This window comes from Mus caroli, unplaced genomic scaffold (assembly GCF_978045245.1).
Source record: "Mus caroli unplaced genomic scaffold, Mus_caroli_1 scaffold_18, whole genome shotgun sequence".
NCBI lineage: Eukaryota > Metazoa > Chordata > Mammalia > Rodentia > Muridae > Mus > Mus caroli.
Window position 1 is genome coordinate 24,304,115 of NW_028227273.1, and position 20,221 is coordinate 24,324,335.

A 20,221-nucleotide genomic window follows, 5' to 3' on the forward strand; every position below is an offset into this window, starting at 1 on the left:
TTGCAACAGTGGTCTCACATGGTGCCAATATGGCAGAGACAGGACAGAAGCAAGGCTGTGAAATAACACCCAAGGCTACCCCAAGAGGCCTAGTTCTTGGAGTGAGGCCTTACCTCTTAACAGCCTCCAAAAATAGTATTTGGAAACTCAATGGTCAAAACTCAAGCCCACTGGGACTGTCTAGATTCAACCCCTCCCCCCCCTCACACACACACACACACACGCGCGCACACACGTATACACACACACACACACACACACACAAGAATGTGTGGGTTCTGTCATGTGTGTAGATTCAGGCATCTATCATAGGTCTCATCCCATGTAGAAAAACATGGGGAGAGACTGACATTCATCATGGTTAGGAAAAAAAAAAAGGTTTCTAAATGAGTTGATAGAGATTTCTATTAAGAAGAATGCCAACATTGTTGGCCCCAATGAATCTGGGAATGTGGGCCAAAAGGAATTCTGCTATGAAATTCAAGAGGAGAATTGGGTTCAACCGGGGAGAACTGAAAGCTAACCAGGGAATTACAGAGGAAGTTGGATGTTATGTGAAAATAAAGCTACGAAGGTCATAGTGTTTGTTTGCGGTTTCCTTTTAAAAGTTTATTAGTGTGTGTGTGTGTGTGTGTGTGTGTGTGCCACACAGAGTTCCAGGCAGTTGTGAGTTGACTACTGTGGTTTCTGGGAACCAAACTCAGATGCTCTGACGGAGCAGGGCGTATTCTTAACCGTGGAGTCTCTCCAGTCCCTGTGGCTCCCTCATTCACTCAGCTCCACCTGTCCATGTGAATATGCCTCATAGCCTAATATTCCACGCCATGCAAGTTCCCTGACTACCCTGACTGTGTGTCAGTCTGAGAAAAGAGAAGGGAAAAGACGGGTATGAATGCCTCTACCTTTGAGAGACACTTCTTTATTTTAACTGCAACTCAGGCTGACCTTGAACATGATGCAGATCTCTCTCTCTTTAGCCTCCCAAGTTCTGGAATTAAAGATGAACTACCATGCCTGGATTCACATGAGTGTATGTATTTCTTTTCCTTTTTCTCTTTCCTTCCCTTTCCTTTTCCCCTTCCTCCTTTCCCTTCCTTCTCCTCTCCTCTCCTCTCCTCTCCTCTCCTCTCCTCTCCTCTCCTCTCCTCTCCTCTCCTCTCCTCTCCTCTCCTCTCCTCTCCTCTCCTCTCCTCTCCCCTCCCCTCCCCTCCCCTCCCCTCCCCTCCCCTCCCCTCCCCTCCCCTCCCCTCCCCTCCCCTCCCCTCCCCTCCCCTCTCCCCTTTCCTTCCTCCCTCCCTTCTTTCCTCTCTCCTTTCTATCTTTCTGTCTCTCTGTCTCTCTTTCTCCCTCCCTCCCCCTCCCTCTCCCCCTCCCATCCTTCCCTCCTTTCTTTTTTTTTTGAGTCAGGGTCTATCTATGTAGCTTAGGCTGACCTGGAATTCACTGTGTAGCATATGTTGGTGTCTAACTTGTGGTGACCCTTCTGCTTCGGCTACTTAAATCATAATTACAGGCGTGAGCTAACGTGCCCACCCTCTCATGTAGATGTGATGGAATTGGATTCCTCTGTGCATTCTCGATGGTTACACCCATAGTGGTGCCCTGTGGTCCCTGATACCTGTGTTGCTTCACTTCTGCAGGGCAAGAATCATATTTTCAATGAAATCAAGGAAAATCTTTGGCTGGTGGACAGGGGCTCCTTGGAGTTGGTTAGGAGGGTGAGGGCTGCTGTTGTGATGAGTGTTGGGACCTAAGTGGCTTTTAGTTTTTCTTCCTGCTTCTCAAAGAAGGAGCAAATCAGAAGGAGATGCAGCCATGGATGAGGATAAGGCTTACCAATGGCAGTGGAGCCAAAGATGCAGCTGACAGTACCTGGGAAGAGGACTCAGAGCCCTGGAAAGCGACTTAGGCACAGCATTTTGAAGGCTTTCTCCTGGTTTTCTAGTTGCTAGAAGGAAGAGGGGTGACACTACAGATTTTAAGGATGACAGCACAGCTCGCCTGTTATAAACCTCTCATTCTTGTGATACCTTAAACTTGGGGAGCTGTAATTGGGTCAGATATCATTTACAAAGAAACAGGACACAAAAACTTTATGAAGTAGAATTGTTTTATGACTTAACTCAATAAATATCTGGCAGGTACCCACACTGGGCCCATGGTGGGAAGTACCGTCCTTTAGATCAATCAGATGAAGATAGATTTGCCAGTAATGGTAAGAGACCTAAAGAATACCTGTAAGGAAACTCAAGTCTCCACCTGGCCCTAAAGAAGAATGGAAAGCTGCAGGTTCACCCAACTCCTCACCAAGCTATCCCACCTCGTTCTGTCTACCCATCTCCAGTTATTTACTGAAGACACCGATCAGTGCTCACCTATGACTCGGAAGGATGGGTTCTAAGAACCCCATCCTTGTAATCAGTAATCAATCAGCAATACTGAGTCAAGATTTGATAAGCTGGAGTGGAATTCCCTCGAAATGCCAATGGAGCTGAAAGAAATGGCATCAGTCAAATGTGCGAATCCTGCCATGATTCAGGGCGGGGGAGGGGGGTCAGCAATACCTGAGCTCTGGCACCTATTCAGTTTGCAGAGAACATGTACTGGGTCCCGTAGGGCTCTGCCTTTATAAAACAGCAGTGTGGACACTGAGGACTTAGTATATGAGAAGGTGGAGTTCCTACATGTGGTATTGGTAAGCAGCAGGGTCCCTTGCCAAGCTGCACATGTCTACAGCCATGATTCTTACCGTGTTGGGCTTCCTCATTCTCTCTCTCTCTCTCTTTTTTTTTTTTTCGAGACAGGGTTTCTCTGTATAGCCCTGGTTGTCCTGGAACTCACTTTGTAGACCAGGCTGGCCTCGAACTCAGAAATCCGCCTGCCTCTGCCTCCCAAGTGCTGGGATTAAAGGCGTGCGCCACCACCGCTCGGCGGCTTCCTCGTCTTTAACCTGAAGCTTAGCACAGGGCAATGCTCAATGGTTCCCAGTTTGGAAGATAAGACAGTAGAGTCAACCTTCTGTCGCTACAGGTTCTGTACCATTGAACTATCTGGACAAGGATTAAAAAAAAAATATTTGGTAAAAGATAATGTTGCTTTTGAGCAAGAACTTTTGTTGTCATTATGTGCAGTATTAACGATGTGTCTCTGTGCGGACATGTATGTGTTTGTGAGGTGCAGGTGCCCTCGCAAGCCAGAAGCTTCAGATTCTTGGTAGCTGAGGGAGTTACAGGTAGGGTTGAGCTGTAAATTCCCATCTATGCTGGGAATAGAACTCAAGTCCTTTGTCGGAGCCATCTGTGCTCTTAACCATCGATCCATTTCTCCAACCATTGCCATTATTTCCTAAGCATAAAAGTACAGCTGTCCTTACAGAGCATTTGCCCAGTTTTATTGGTGGTGCTGGGGGTTGAATCAGGGCCTGTGGATGTGTGTGTGTGTGTGTGTGTGTGTGCTTTCTCTCCCTGAACTACACCTCTAGCTGCCCCATATATTTGCACTGTATTAGGTACTTTGTCTTCTAACCATCTAGGGATGCTGGAGTAAGTGTGTACGTTATATGACAATAACCACTCTTTCATAGAAGGAGTCTGGGTATCTGTGGGCTTGGTGGTCTTGAGAACAGAGGGCTAACACTATTTGACGTATGTCTTTTCTTCTACTTCTCTATCTTCCAGGCCTAGTTAACGCCAGATACAGAAACAGAGTGGGGACAGAGGAACACCGTCTCTGAAATCCAAAGAGTCAGTGCAGGTCAGACTTTGGTTTCCTTTCTAAGTCAACACTCAAGCAGAGGCAGAGATCCACTAAGGCTGAGCTCTTTCTGCCAGCCTCTGAGAAGCCCAGATCATCTGCTCAATTGTGCGGTAGAGGGAGTGACTCTCCCTGTGTCCTTAGTTTAGGACACATGGCTGACGGTGTGGATGGATCCGTGCTTATCTGTGAATGAGTACCCTACAGCTCTTCATTTTATACCAGGAGAGACACTACCGCTCACACGCTCTCTCGTCTCATAGCTACAGAAAAGAGAGGGTACTTAGAGAAGATGATAAGAAAGGCTTGCAGCTCGTGGCCCTGCTTGGTAAGTCTAAAGCCTCACTTTCTCATGTGAATTTCCAGAGTGGGCATTTCACTACCTTTGTCCTACCCACTGCAGAGGAATGTGGGTCTCTCCCCCCTCCCCCCGTGCCCCCCCCCCCCCGTCGACACCAGTACCATCACCACCACCACTACCACCAAAACCTTGACAAAAAGAGGCAGGAATTATAGAGCTTATAGAGACCAACCCAGATGTTTCTATATAGTTCCTAGGAAATCTATCAGATTTTTTATTTTTTATTTTTTAAAGACAGGTTCTCAGTACATAGTTCTGGCTGTCCTGGAACTCACTATGTAGATCAGGCTGGTCTTGAACTCACAGAGGCCTGTCTCCATCAGAATGCTGGAATTAAAGACATAAATCACCATTCTCTGCCTCCATGTTTGTTTGTTTGTTTTTAAATCTGGTACAGATGTCAAGGTTCTAAGCTCTGAGAACACAGTAGTCAGAGAAGTTCTCCCAATAGGACTCACATGGCAGATGCCTTGGTGCATCCAGGAAGTGTCCTGAAAACAAAGAAAGCATCCAAAGGCACAGGAGAAAATGTGGGTGGGACTCCAGTTAGAGCTGGGAATGGGGGTGATGGGAGCTGGGAGGACTGCAGACCCAGGAGGCAGCATTGTTAGCCTGGGAGACTGAGGTGGGGGTGGGGAAGCTTGCTGGCTGCAGGGAGGTCAGAACTGCAGCTTTGTGGGTGGTGACCTGTTACAGGGGTCCTAGGGATGGGCACTCACAGCAGCAGGCTGGGAAAGCAGGCCGGATGAGGGGCAACAAGGGGCCAGTATGCTTGGAAGAGAAGGGCCCAGAAACATGCCAGAGAGCTCAAAGAAGTAAGAGGGACACAAAGGACCTGGCCTGGCAAAGGCTTGGTCCTTGTACACATACAATGACTTCAGTCACAAAGTGTGCCTAGCCAACCTGAAATGAAGCATCACTTGGCTTGTTTAAACCTGACTGGACGTTGCTAACCGAGGATGATAAAAGTCAGAATAAAAGTTGGAGGAGATGATGTTCTCCCCCCCCCCCCATATACAATGATTTCAGTGACAGCTTGCTTTCATCCCAGGTGTGAATCAGCCCCGTACAAATGATAAGAATCACACTAAAAAAACCAAACCAAACCAAAACAACAACAACAACAACAAAAAACCCAGGTGAGCCAGCCTGTCCATGGAATGTTTATGAGGAGTGGGTCCATGGAACAAAGAGGCAACGTAGACAAAAGTAAAGACAGCTACCTACATGTGACCAGGTGAGACTATCTATACATTAACTACCTGAAAGTGGTACCGTAAGATAGAAATCCATCTGACTGTGATCATGTGATTTTAGGATAGGGCGTGAGGGTGGGCTCTTGGGAAGGAGGTTGCCAGGTCAGGCCAGAAAGATCTCCCTCTCCTCCTGACACCAAAGGTCTATATGTTGCAGACTTAGCTCTAGCCTGAGAGGTGGTTGGAAGTCTTAAGAAGAGGGGCTTAGTTAGAGAATGCTAGGGACTGCTGGTGTAGGGTTGGGGTACCCCTTTCTCCTTGAGTCTCTTTTTATTTTCCAGTTGCCATACGGTGAACAGTCCCCTTGAAAACCTTGCTACAATGTACTGGGCTGTTGTCTACCCCAAAGGCCATGTGAGCATACACGGAAACAGTGAGCCATAGTAGACCTTTCCATTGATGAAGCTGGTTGCCCCAGGCATTTTGGTATAGTGGCAGAAAGATGCTACTATAGGAATATGCATAGAGGAATTTACACACATACACGCACACACATTATATATTCACACAAAGGAATATATATAGCAATATACATTCTACTGCCCATGTCTATAGATTCAACCAAGTAAACCGTTTGTCATTTGGCCTGCATGTTACTTAACAAATAATAAGAACACATGCACAACTTGGGTAGCACTTATACCGCATTAGGTGTAAGTAATTCAGACTTAAATGAAAGCATATTGGAAGGTGCGCATAGCTTACATGTAAACATGATCCTGTATAATATATATAAGGTAAGAGACTTGAGTATGCTCCTTGAATGGGTGGTTACTCGGATAGTGTTGGTGCTAGAATCAGTCCCCAAAATACCTAATGTATAGATACCATAGTATATGATATGGATCTGAAGAATCTATAGCTCTCAGGATCTGAGGTTTGGTTCCCAACAGGCTCTGCTCTAACCACTGAGGCAATAAAGCCATTAACCGAACGGGTTTCCCTGGCTTCCACTGCAAAGTCTTACCAGGGTGTAAGTGCTACCCAAGGTGTGCATGTGTTCTTATTATTTGTTAAGTAACATGCAGGCCAAATAACAAATGGTTTACTCGGTTGAATCTATAGACATGGGCAGTAGAATGTATATGGCTATATATATTCCTTTGTGTGTATTCCTTGTGTCTCCCGTTCTTCTGCCTATTAGTCCCCAAAGAGGTCTCCTGAAATATCTGATGCTGTCATTAAACCTTCATATTATCACATATCTGTGTGATGGGTTTATTTCTCCCAACTAGTCAGTGCGCTCTGATTTAAGCAGGCTCGCTGAACAGAACCAGAAGAGGCAGATCTGGGCACTGAGGGCAGCATCTGGAGTACAGTCAGGCTTCATTTGGAATCCACGGAACTCTTGCTGTTTTTCCTTTTCTCCCATCCACAACTGCAGCAGCTGGGCTAGTGTGACTAAAAGCCCCTGTCTCTGACGGGATGTGAAGATGGCAGGAAAGAGAGAGGTGAGGGCAAGTCTGATGGGAGATGATGGAGTTGAAGTCTGTGAACACAGTATTCAGGGAACAGATATTTGAGACACAACTGGGAAGATTTGGCAAGCCAGGGGAAGGTTTGGCTTAGGATGGGAGAAAATGTTCCAGTAGCTTGGAATTGTGAGTATGTGTTATTACCTCTTGGGATGAAATCAGGTATATGGTAGACATGGAGAGATCTGTTGTAATCAGCAAGCAGTCGGCTTATAGCTGTGTTTACACTTCCGTTCTTAGAACGGAGACTTTGCTTTGAGCCCTGGCCCCACTCCCCATTTTAGCCCGTGCCACATAATAGATTATTTGGCAGTTCACCACCAACTGTGCTGGGTGGCATTTGTGTGCTACTAAGTCGTGCTATCCGTGGGACGCCTGGTGTGCTGCAGATGTTCAGTGGGTGGCCGCGGTTTGGCTGTCTTGCAGAAGGCTCAGAACGGATAGATATTTTCAGTCAATCATCAGTTACTTTTCCGAGGCTATCCTTGAGCCTCTGAAACGCATGCCATCAGAAAATGAATGTATGGGGAATCCATAGAGGAAGGCAACTTTGAAGTGACTGTCCATTTTGAATCAAATGGGAAACTAGAGGTATCCGGCATCCAACCCTGTGCTCAACTAGCCATTTGCTATGGAAGCATTGTAATGCCTGAAGTGGCTTCTCAGAGAATGAGCTGATCTGGGTACTACAGGTCTGCCAGACCCACTGTTCTAAAAATAAGATTTGTTTTATTTTCAATTATGCATATGTATGCTAATATGCACGTGAGGATGTTAGTGTGTGAATGCAGGTGCCTGTAACACCAGTGGGGTTGGATGGGGTTGGATTCCCCCAAAGCTGAAGTCACAGGCCAGACTCTGCTTTCTGACAAGACTCTATCTCAAACCGCTAGGATGGAATTGCCTGTGTTAGCTCTCCCCAATGAGGTCTCCTCTTAAAGCCAAGAGGTCATGAAAACATGGTTCTATACATGAACACCCGGTGCTAATCGTGTTTTGGCCTTGGTCTCCTAGTTGCATTCTGTTTATTATATTGTTGCAGACAGACATATTCCACCTCAGGATGTGGAGGTGCTAAAACAGAATGTGGGGGATGGTAACGGGCCTGTGGGGGATGGTAACTCATCAGAGTGTAGAAGCAATGAACCTCAAATAAAAGGGAGTTTCCTGGGAAACTCATGCTGGGAACAGGCCAGCTCTGGGAAAGAGATGTTACACAGCTATAGGAAGAGCTGAATCAGTGGTGGGTAGGGCCACGCCTTGACCAGGACCACTTAGATGTGCATATCCTTGACTCTCTAGTGTTATTCCTGGACCCGGAAGATGAAGGCAACATTTGGAGGAGTTGTCGGATTTCTTTGTCCTTCTTCCCAATGTGAACACATTGAAGAAATCTCTTTGTTTTCTGCTTTATACTATGATTATTATTTTTTTTTATTATCTTAGAATATTAGTAGTTAAGAGAAACAACCAGGCAAGTATGTTTCTAGAGGGTATCTTCAATTACCCTGTCCAGGAACCAAACTCAAGAGACCTTAGCTAGTTACGAATTATGAAAACTCTCCTCCTCCTCTTCCTCCTCCTCCTCTTCCTCCTCCTCTTCCTCTTCCTCCTTGTCTTCCTCCTCCTCCTCCTCTCCCTCCTTGTCTTCTTCCTCCTCTTCCTCTTCCTCCTTGTCTTCCTCCTCCTCCTCCTCTCCCTCCTTGTCTTCTTCCTCCTCTTCCTCTTCCTCCTTGTCTTCTTCCTCCTCTTCCTCTTCCTCCTTGTCTTCCTCCTCCTCCTCTTCCTCTTCCTCTTCATCCTTGTCTTCTTCCTCCTCCTCTTCTTCTTCTTCCTCTTCCTCCTTGTCTTCTTCCTCCTCCTCCTCCTCCTCCTCGTCTTCTTCTTTCTCCTCCTCTTCCTCCCCTCCTTTTTCTCCTTCTTTTTCTCCTCTTCTTCCTCCTCCTCCTCTTCCTTTTCCTCCCCATCTTCCTCTTCCTCCTTTTCTTCTTCTTCCTCTTCCTCCTCTTTTTTATCTTCTTTGGTGTTGTGTATTGAACCTAGCTCTTGGAGCATGTAAAACATGTGCTCCAAGAACTTCATTTAGATTGGCAGAATGTGGACACTGATCTTTATGATAATGAAATGGGTCCATATCTCAACTGCATGCTGGCTATGGGAATCCACACCAGTGATAAAATGTGAGTTCCTCAATCCCACTACATCAATATCACTGTCCTACTTTGGTATCACAGAACTCTCTAGGTTCATAAAATGTTACTGATGGAGGAGACTAGGGAAAGTTGTAAGAGATCTCTGCCTTTTTTTTTTTTTTTTGCATTTTCCTGTAGATCCACAGTTCTCTTTCCCTCTTGCTCTCTCTCTTTTCCTCCCTCCATTCCACCCTTTTTTTAAATATTTTTTATTACGTATTTTCCTCAATTACATTTCCAATGCTATCCCAAAAGTCCCCCATACCCTCCCCCCCACTTCCCTACCCACCCATTCCCACTTTTTGGTCCTGGCATTCCCCTGTACTGGGGCATATAAAGTTTGCAAGTCCAAGGGGCCTCTCTTTCCAGTGATGGCTGACTAGGCCACCTTTTGATACATATGCAGCTAGAGTCAAGAGCTCCGGGGTACTGGTTAGTTCAGAATGTTGTTCCACCTATAGGGTTGCAGATCCCTTTAGTTCCTTGGGTACTTTCTCTAGCTCCTCCATTGGGGGCCCTGTGATCCATCCAATAGCTGACTGTGAGCATCCACTTCTGTGTTTGCTAGGCCCTGGCATAGTCTCACAAGAGACAGCTATATCTGGGACCTTTCAGCAAAATCTTGCTAGTGTATGCAATGGTGTCAGCGTTTGGAAGCTGATTATGGGGTGGATCCCTGGAAATGGCAGTCTCTAGATGGTCCCATTCCACCCTTCTTTTTCAGGTCAAGTTTAGCTGTGTGGTTCAGACTGATCTAGAGCTTGCTGGTTTCCACCTGTCAATCCTCCTGCCCCAGTACCATGATTACTAGGAGTAAGAGAATACATCATCATACCAAGTTCAGTTTATGGCTAAATAAAAAGTTTGATACAAAAGACGACAGAAAAAACCTCCAAAAACAATAATAAAAGCAAACATTTAAAGTCTCATTATCCTCTGGCCACAGCTAACATTTTAGAGGAGAGAATAAACTTCCTCTTAAAATGAACTGGGTGTGGGTGGGTGGGTGGATTATATAACAGAATTACTGAAAGTAGATGAAAAAGAAACCCAAGGTTTGTCTTAAAGAGACAGGGTGCTATTTCTATCCAGGATTTCAGATGACCCTCTGTGCTAATGAGCTTCGATCCATACCCAAACCAACAGCTAGTTATGCAGCAGACTGATGGTACTGCCGTATGTCTCCTCGAAGTCATAAAATACTCTAGGCATAAAAATTAAAACTTGACAGTGTGTCATATTTTTGGAGATAAATTGAACTAGTTATTATGCTCCGTCACTTAAACCAGAAATTACTGAATTAGTATTATCAACATTTGCCAGCAACGCTGATAACCAGAGGGAAGAGGCATCAAAGCAGCGTGCACGGCCAACAGGTATCAGCTGAGAGCAAAGGAGCACCCCAGAGCACTCGTGGCCACACAGACATTTAATTGTCATTAAAATAAACACGGGAGCGTTTCATGTGTCAAAAGGTTGAGACAACGTTTTCAGTCAAGGCCATCGAGGGCTTCGAGGCTCACCCAAAGCAGACCGAGAGTCACATTGGGAGGAATAACAGAAATTCAAAACCTTAGACCTTGATTTCACCACCTGGAGCTACGTACACTGCGGTCAAGGAGCTTTAGAATGCTCTGTATTATCAGCACTAATTATAGGTGTGGTTCCCAACTGAGCTTCCTTGGAGCATTTGTTAAAACTCATTTTGATTGGACTGGTCCAATCTGAACTGACTGACCATGGACTGACTGACTATCTATGTATCTATGTATCTATGTGTCTAATTATCTATGTATCTATCTATCCATCCATCTACCATCTATCTGTCTGTCTATCCATCACCTATTATCTCTTTATCTATCTGTCTATCTATCCATTATTTATCTATCCATCCATACATCATCTGTCTATCTATCCCTCCATTATCTATCTATCTATGTATCTATCTATCTATGTATCTATCTATCTATCTATCCATCCATCCATCCATCCATTTATCTACCTGCCTACCTGCCTGCCTGCCTGCCTACCTACCTACCTACCTACTTATCTATCTTTGAAAGTTGAGGAGAAACTTATTTATTTTGAAATCATTTAATGTGATACAAAGTAATGAGTTTTAATGGCATTTTCTTACATATGTATCATACTTCATTATTTAGCCCCTCTGCCCCGTCTCCTGCTCTCATGTCTTGCCTGTCCCTTGTGTGAAGGCTTTTTTTCTAAAAAAGTAATTTTCTAAGAACTGGCTTATAGGCAGTTGATAGAGTATCTTCCCAGCATCTACAAGGCCCTAAATCTGGTTCTAAGCACCCCATAAGTGCTGTGCAGTCAAATGCCTACACCCCCAGCAATCTAGAGTTAGAATCATAAATTTAAGGTCATCCTTGGCTACGTAGTACATTGGAGGCCAGCCTGGGCTACAATGAGACCCTGTCCCTGCTGTCTCAAAAAAAGCTTCTTTTATTTTAAAATGATGTCTAGCGATATATAAAAGTAAAATGGTGAGATTTTAGGTGCTATACTTTTCAAATTACTATGTTTTTTTTTAACTTAGAAATTGTCTGTCTGACAAATTATCACACTGAAGCCTCTAATGTACTAATTTGTGTTTTCTGACCTTTGTAACTGAGTTGTCTTGTGTCTTTGCTTTCTAGCTCAGTAACGAGATCCTTCATGTCAGGATTAAATTACTATAGGACTTTTTTTTCTTACTGAACACTAGGGCAGAGAGACCCTTGGCTTTTTCATCATCCACAGAGCAGCATTTGCCACCTGCTTGGTTTACATACTTTGGCAGAGATTCATTTTTCCCAGTCTGTGCTGCCTGGCAGCTCTGTGGCTAGGTGGAGATTGGACATTTGATCTTTAAATTCGTCATACTATCAGCACAACAAAATATGATAGGAAAAATTAAACCCAGAGGGTATTTTATTTTTATAGGCTGTTTCTTTAATCATTTAAAAATTTCTCTATTTTTAAACACCTCCAACTTAAACTTTAAACAGCCATTTCACAGGAAAAGCAACACGAGACACGGTGGCAATAATATGTGGGCAAACATTTTCTTTTTGTTTTGCTTTGCTTTGCTTTTTTGTTTTGTTTTGTTTTTCAAGACAGGGTCTTACTACGTAGCTCTGGCTATCCTAAACTCACTATGAAGACCAGGATGGCCTCAGACCCATAGAAATTACTTGAAATATTTTCTTTATAAAAGAAGGCGCGGGGGGGGGGGGCTTTTCTCTGCCTTACTGTCTGGAGAGTGTCCCTGAACATAAGTGCCTGTCCTTATCTGAAGAATGACCTTGTGAAGACCTGCTTAACTCAGCACCTGCTCTGGCTTCCTGCCCACATGATTATTAGGTACGTACTATAACCAATTAGCCCTTTCCACCTGGACCCTAAAAGCCCTTATATACCCTATTTCTGGAACAATAAAGTTGAGCTGTCTACTGAAGCTGATCCCAGAAGTTAATCCGTCGGTACTCACAGCCTTTGGAACCCTGCCTGACCCCTGTTCCTTTTGTCCTCATAGGTTGATGGTTGACAGACTCCCAGGAGAAGGGAGAACCACACTGTATGATGAAAGTAATATCACACACAAGCCGTAGGTCTTTGTAGTGGGTTTGGCCTAATGCTGCTTGTATTCTAATGTTAATTTGGGTCCCCCAAATTTGTTTGCACAAGGGGGCCCACTCGTAAAACACAGAGAGACCCTGCTCCCAGTTAATTCTGATTGGTAAATAAAGATGCCAGCAGGTAATAGCTGGGGAGGAGCTATTTAGATGGAGTTTAGGTTTTTCAGGTTAGAAACCATGAGGAGGAAGAAGGAAGCCATGATACCTTAGAAGAACGTGCAGGGGGGTGGGGACAACCAGAGTCATCATGTAAAAGGGCTAAGAGAACATGGCCCAGAGAGCTGCTCAGTTGGGTCAAGAGTAGCCAAGACGGAGCATAGAAACTAGTAAGTAGTAACCTGGGATTATCTGCAGGAAGTGGATTCTAACAGCACGGAGGTTAGGCAGTTACCCAGCTATTGTGTAGCTTAAGGCAGATCAACCTATAAAGGCTGTGTGTCTTTCATTTGTGAGTGTAAATGGTCAAAGGTAGGAAGGATCCCTGTGCCAGGACTTATTAAAATATTCTTACTACTGGTATTCACTGAGATTTCATGATGTAACTATGCAGTTGGTTCACAGTGCTTGCGCCAAGTATCGTGTGCTCCAAGTTACCTTTGGTCATCATCGATAAACTAAACCAGACGGAGAGCTCTGAAGTCAAAGCCGAGGTAGAGGTCTTCTGATGTGCCATTTGCATAGTGCTCACTGACTAATCTCCTCTGAGCCTTGCTTCATTTCTGGTCACTCCAGAAGCCCCGTGGAGCCCTTCACTATTTGCCCACAGTTCTTGCTGAGCAAAGGCGCACTCTTGCCTGGCAAGATAAATAAGGCACGGGCGCTCCCCTCTCAGGACAGGACTTAGATACTTTACCCAGGCGAGATGAGAACATCTGGTTCTCTCCAGATTTTAAACTATGCTTTGTGTCAGCCAGGATGTTTGTACTTTAGTGATTTTTTTTTTTTAATATTCTAGAGGAATTCCATCTCAAGTGCTCCAGAGACAAACGGAAGTCAATGTGAACTCTTCTCAGATAGACAATACACCAGGATTGGGTTATTACACAAGTAGAGTTGGCTGCCCCAGACATTTTTTCTCCTTTTTGCCTAAGTTTTCCAAGGTGTGTGTGGGTAGATGTTCAGTTTTGTGTGGAGAGATTCCAAGACAGAAACATCATTAGCAGAGAACAAGGAACCCGGCCAGGCAATATCCAAACATTTATGACTTGATTTTTATCTTGAACAGAATACAACTAGGGCCTTGTTGGGCAGGCTTCTGCTCGATATCCAGCCATGCGCTCCTGAACTTTTCCCTGGCTGCTTTATTCAAAGTTTATTCATTGACTTAGTGCCTGGCAGGACAAAGCAAACTCCAAGATCTGAGACTTCAGTAAGCTTGGTGTGAGTAGCTGCATTCTAACCCCATTTTACATACAAAGAAATTTACATTAAACTTAGACTCATGCAATATATCATTTGTAGAGCAGGGATCTGCAGGCGCCAAGAGCTATTTTCTGGAGACCTGGATGGATTATCCTGAGTTTGTGTCCACCTGGAGCCCTAATGCTTGCTGCTGCCACTTCCTTCTCCTCCTCCTCCCCCCTCCTCTTTTTCCTCCTTTCCTCCTTGGAACAAGGTCTCCTATGTAGCTCAGTCTGGTCTTGAAATTGTAATCGTGTCTTAGCCTTTGAAGGCTGAGATTACAGGTATGTTCCAGTACTGCTTTTTCTTCATCTTTCTCCACACTTATCACCATGTTTCTGACCCTGCCATGCAGCTACACAATCGGCTGTGATGTCCCATTTCTCTCTATTCAGGCTCCTGGCATCATCGGAAGTCAGACTGCACTCAGACCCCGAGCACCTGGCTGGATGTCACCTTGCCTAGCTAAAAAGAAGACCCACCCACCCTTAAATGCACATCACCTCTTTGGTGTACCCTAAAAGAATTAGGCTCAGTATGTCACTCTGTGGAGATGCTGGGGCTTTTTTTGATCACCAAGCTCTACTGTTACCAGGAACATTTGGGTAAATGAGGGGAGAGGGCTTGCTTTTCTCAGACAGGAAGTGGACCATCCCACTGTTTCCTTTTCCTTTCCTATCTAGCTCTGATCTTAACCAACAGTGGCTCCTATAAAACCCTGGGTAGGTTTATTCCTGTTGATCCAGTTCTGCCCACCTCCCTGTCTTCTCAGTCTATGCTGCCCACTATTCCAGTCTCTACACCCGTGAGATCCAACTTCTTTAGACTCCACATATGGGTGTGATCATCTGACATCTATCTATTTATGTCTGGCTTGTTTCCCTTAACACAGGCAGGAGGGGAAAGCTATAATGCCCCAGAGCTCAGCAGGCTGCCTGTAACATAGACCAGGTATTGTGTACTTCACAACAGTTAGAATACTGTTTTTGTTTTTGTTGTTTGTTTATTTTTGGAGACAGAGTTTCTCCGTATAGCCCTGGCTGTTCTACAGCTTGCTTTGTAGACCATTTTGGCCTTGAACTCAGTGATCTCCCTGCCTCTGTTTCCCATGTGCTGGGATTAAAGTTGTGCACCGCCATGCCCACTTCAGAAGAATATTCTTATCACAAAGAAAAAAAATAATCTGTTTCATGGGGGAGGGTGGTGGATACACTCGTTGTTACAACTGACGACAATATGCATTTGTATCAAAGCGCAAAGAATTATTAAAAACGTATCCAGTCTATTGGATTGAGAGTGGTCTGGGTGACTGAAGTTATTATGGGCTCAGAGAAGATGTGATTCTTTCACAGACCAACTAGCAAGTTAACAAATCAGTGGGAGCCTAAAGATCAGGCCCTAATTCCCTGATGTCCTGTGATCTGAGCAGCTGGCCTCATCTCTCACCACTTCACTGCATCACGAAGGTCCCTGCAGCTGTTAGGGCGGGTCTCTTCTGCACAGCTCTTCCATGTGGCATAGGAACCTTTGGGCTTTATGGTTTGGCTCAGCAAACGCACATAAAGGGCAAGGCCGGGAGAGAAAGGATCAGCAGAACATTTTGTTGGTCATGTTAAGTGTTAAGATGGATAAGAGATACAAATCCAAGTCTTAGCCCATAGACTGCTGTTTGGAAAAAATGCCATCTGTTCCTAATAGCCGATGACACGCAGGAAGCCTGTCTTCCCAACGGAGGACGTGTGGCCAACATGGACCCTGTTGTGAGTGTCTATGAAATGAGAGAGTGTGAAATGTAATACCAGCACATACTGGATAGGTTTACTCAGAATCCACTGTAACGGTTTTCTTGAAGCTGTTTATTTTTCCATAATGTTTAGTCAATGCTTGGTTGTTGATTGAGAGTAAAGCCAACGGCTACCTTGTGTGAAAACCTGGCAGGGTACACATGATACACATCTCTTCCTCACTCTGACTGACTCGCAGAGCATGGAGCCTTCCTGTGCACATAGCTGCAGGCAGGTGGATGTCGCCTGCATTTAGGATGGGTGAGGCGGTACAGTTGTCTCTGTGGTTTTCACTTATTCTTTCTGTTCTGGGAAGGCTCCCATACAGACTCCCCCCCCCCCAGTTCAAGCTCCCAGCGTCAACTCAGAGCCTCAATGGTACAAGAGGAGACAACCTCCTAGGCAACACCCATCTTCTAATAGTCTTGTTGGATTCCAGTGAAGACTCAAAGACTCCAAATACTGCCACAGTGTAGGTGTTTCCATACAAAGTGGCAAGAGATAGATAAACTTGGGGTCTTTAAAACATCAGGACCATCAAATACCAGACTAGGCCACAGGCCAGAATGTCATATACTGCTGTTCCTTATGACCAAGCTAAACCTAGCAGGGTTTGAGATGGGCACACAGTGCCAAAGATGAAGTCATCTGCTACCAAGGGAAAACCTAACACATGAAATGTTCTCAGTGGCCCTTCAGTACCAGTTTAGACACCCCACAACCTGCCTACCAGAATCCCAGCATTTGTGCTGAGCTGACCAACAGTCATTAATGATACAGGTCATACAGTGGAGCAATGACTTATCAGCTTCTGCTGGGTAGCTGGAGATAATCGCCACTGGCTTGTGGGTTATAATAACATTGTCTAGGTCACTTCTTAGAAATGGGGAGCCTGCTTTTGCTAAAAGCATTGACTCTTTCCTACAGCCATGGCTACCTGATTTCTAATAATTAAATTCTATTACTAAAATGGGTTAAAAGGTCTGGCATCCTCGTCTCCATATCATGTTTGTTCCTTTGTTGCTACAACCTTTGAGTCCGACTCCACTCAGCTCTGTATTTGGCCATGTTGATCTTTTGGGAAATGTTTTGTCCCAACCCATAGTACAGGGTGAATCTTGTCTACATCTCTCTGGAGTAGATATGTTTATTCTATCTTGCCCTTCCTCTCATCAGCTCAAGCATCCACAACCCCTCTTTCTATCATAATGGCGAACCAAACCATGTAGCCAAGATGCAAGCAACAGATGGGACTTACAGTTCTGAAAATCCTAACACTAATGACTAGTCCCAAGAATGAGGTATATAAATGCAGGCTGTTGTATCAATAGCAGGAGTAATGCAGCTTTAAGTCTCTTCCTGATTTGCAAATCCCAAGGGCAGAACAATTTGCACACAAAAAGGAAAATACTCATTGAAACCCCACACCATAATCAAGTGATGCCCACCCAAACTTAGCCCACTCTGAAGACATTAACAAAAGGCTGACACCTCCTTTGTTCAAGCAAACCCCATGGTCATCTCTGAGCCATCTGGCTGAAGTCACTCAGAAGGTGAAGTCCCAACATTTAGCCTTGCCTATTCTGTTAGAGTCTGTGGCTCAATCTCATTTGCACTGATCACATGCCACAAGATCCCAGGGTCTGGTTTCCATCCCTGTCCAATGTTTGGATTTCTTATAAAATCACTATCAATCTGGAATTAACTAGAAAGCCTGGATTTTATTTGTCAACTTGATTGTCTGAACTCTGGAGGGTCTCCAGAGAGAGAGAGAGAGAGAGAGAGAGAGAGAGAGAGAGAGAGAGAGAGAGAGAGAGAGAGAGAGAGAACAAAAGGTTACTGTGTCTGCATATCTGAGAAGAACTGATGTGGTGAGTGCAAAACTCCATCTGCTAGTGACAAAAGCTACAAACTGTTCTGCTAGTGACAAAAGCTACAAACTGTTCTTCCAGGTGAGCAAGCCACTGCCAGTCAGAGTCTGCTTGCTACTTTGTGTCAACAAATTCAAGAACCGCTCCTTCTACCGTTCCTCCCTAGCGCAAGTTGACCTGGCTCAGAATTATTTGAATTTAAGAAGTGAATGGCTGGCAGGTGATGTGCTTGTTAAGAGAGAAATGGGCCCAACCCTGGGGAAAGGTTGTTTAGGGGTGGGGTGGGGGATGGGGGACACCAGCAGACACACACAGATAAGCTGTAAGGAAGCAGACCTTCAAAACCACACAGGCAAGTCCTGTCATTACACATACAGAACGTACAGTGACCGAATTTTAAAAGACATTATTTGGAACATTTCACAAATCACCTCTATTTCGTTCATGGATATTGTCTGACACTGCTCTTGGAGAATTTCCCATCAAGTAAGGTATGTGGAACCCACTATATTCTGTCTGGATATTAATGGCCAGGGTCACGGTGCTGAGCTTGCTGCTAAGATGTTTATTCTAGAAGCATTTTTTGTTGTTGTGTTGTTTAGTATGGCTAAAAATATCTTTGTGTTTTTATTTATCAATTTATTATTTATCAGTCATTTATTGATACCATATCCTGGTATAAATGTTTCTAATTCATCTATCATTACTTATCTTGACCCTTACGTTTGATGGTGTCCGTGTAGAATTACTTTATTGGAGTTAGGCTGGATTTAATCATAAAGTTAAGAGGGAGGGGTTTTCCTCTTGGCGTTCAGTTTTTATATAGTCACATATAACTCAGGGCTGTATCGCTATGCAGGGTCTGTACCATGGAGGCTAGGTAAGCTTTTCCAGGCCTCTGAACCTAGAAACTGGCCATAAAAATACACTTCCCCTGCAAAAATCATTGTTTAGAGTGAGAAACTTTACATATGGCAGGGTTTAAACCGATGACATAAATCTACTTTTTGATGTAACAAAATATATAAGTGCCTAGTTAATATTACTGGTCCATCTATCCCTTGCCCCTTTAAAATTTATTTATTTTTAAAAATTTTAGCAGGATATTTTTAGGTCTCCTGGGAGAGTCATACCATGACCACCTTGGCATAAAGTAATAAATTTAGAAACAGGTGGTTTTTTGTTTTTGTTTTTTTTGTTTTTGTCCCAGCCCAGAGCTTGCTAATTGAGAATCTGAGTAGGGTGAGATCAACCAGAGGATGCTGGGCTGTCTCTCCCAGACCACAGCAGCAGCTGTTCCTGTGGATTCTCACATGGTGGTGGAGGGAAGGATGTGTAGGAGGGATGGGTAGAGCTAGGTATGGAACCTGTCTTTCTGTGTGGGACATAGGTGGCATTTGTTACTGTTAACCATGTGACTACACCAAGGATGCCCATTTCCTCAACAGCTGCTCGCAGCTGCGGCCAGGCTGGAGCCCCCAAGCTCACTCACCGGTGCTGCTCTGGATGGTCCTCACGGTGGTGGTTGTGCGTGGAGGGGAGGACGACCTCAGCGACACGCACTCGTCGTCCTGGGAGCAGCCCTTTTCGATGGCCCGCACATAGCTGTGGCTCCGCATGCGGAAGCAGCCAGGCAGGGGCAGGTCCAGCGCTTCCACCGCCTGCGACTCCAGCTCGCTGAACACAGACTCGCACACGGATTCGAACTGTCCGTTCACCTCCATCTCGCTCACCTGTGGGAAGCCACAGGGTGGTAAACACCTGGCCCTCAGTTCCCCACCAACATCTCCAGCTCAGCATCTGGAAGCTTCATTCCCCCACAAGAGCAGCAGTGTTTATGTGTCATTCCAACGTGTATCTGTCTTAGTCAGGGTTTTTATTCCTGCACAAAACATCATGATCAAGAAGCAAGTTGGGGAGGAAAGGGTTTATTCAGCTTACACTTCCACATTGCTGTTCATCACCAAAGGAAGTCAGGACTGGAACTCAAGCGGGTCAGGAAGCAGGAACTGATGCAGAGGCCATGGAGGGATGCTGCTTACTGGCTTGCTTCCCTTGGCTTGCTCAGCTTGCTTTCTTATAGAACCCAGGACCACCAGCGCAGGGATGGCACCACCCACAATGGGCTGCTGGACCCTCCCCCTTGATCACTAATTGAGAAAATGCCTTGCAGCTGGATCTCATGGAGGCTTTTCCTCAAGGAAGGTTCCTTTCTTTGCCCTGTGCGTTCTGGATAATTCTATTTACAGTTTCCTGTTAGTTAATGTGATAACTCTAGCTTTTGTCAAGTTGACACACAAAACCAGTCAGTACAGTATCATTTCCTTTATGTCACAGATGGTAAGCAAATGGCATGTAGCTGATAAAAACGATGACATTTTTTTAAGGAAGAGAGCTTTGGGGCTGGGAAGATATCTCAGTATGTAAAAACTCTTGCTTTTCAAGCCAGAGGATCTGAGTCGATATGTGACATGCGGTTGGTTACATGTG

The 20,221-nt window shown here is 44.9% G+C and overlaps 1 protein-coding gene across 23 annotated transcripts in view; it reads right to left on the reverse strand.

Annotated features, from left to right (window-relative positions):
- Positions 1-20,221, reverse strand: part of Dlgap1 (DLG associated protein 1) — an 874,571-nt gene that overhangs the window by 144,745 nt on the left and 709,605 nt on the right. For all 23 annotated transcript variants that reach the window (XM_029471242.2, XM_021186024.2, XM_085833091.1 and 20 more), the window contains one exon: positions 19,224-19,464. In XM_029471242.2, the coding sequence (XP_029327102.1) occupies positions 19,224-19,464 (241 nt within the window). The remainder of the gene's footprint in view (positions 1-19,223; positions 19,465-20,221) is intronic.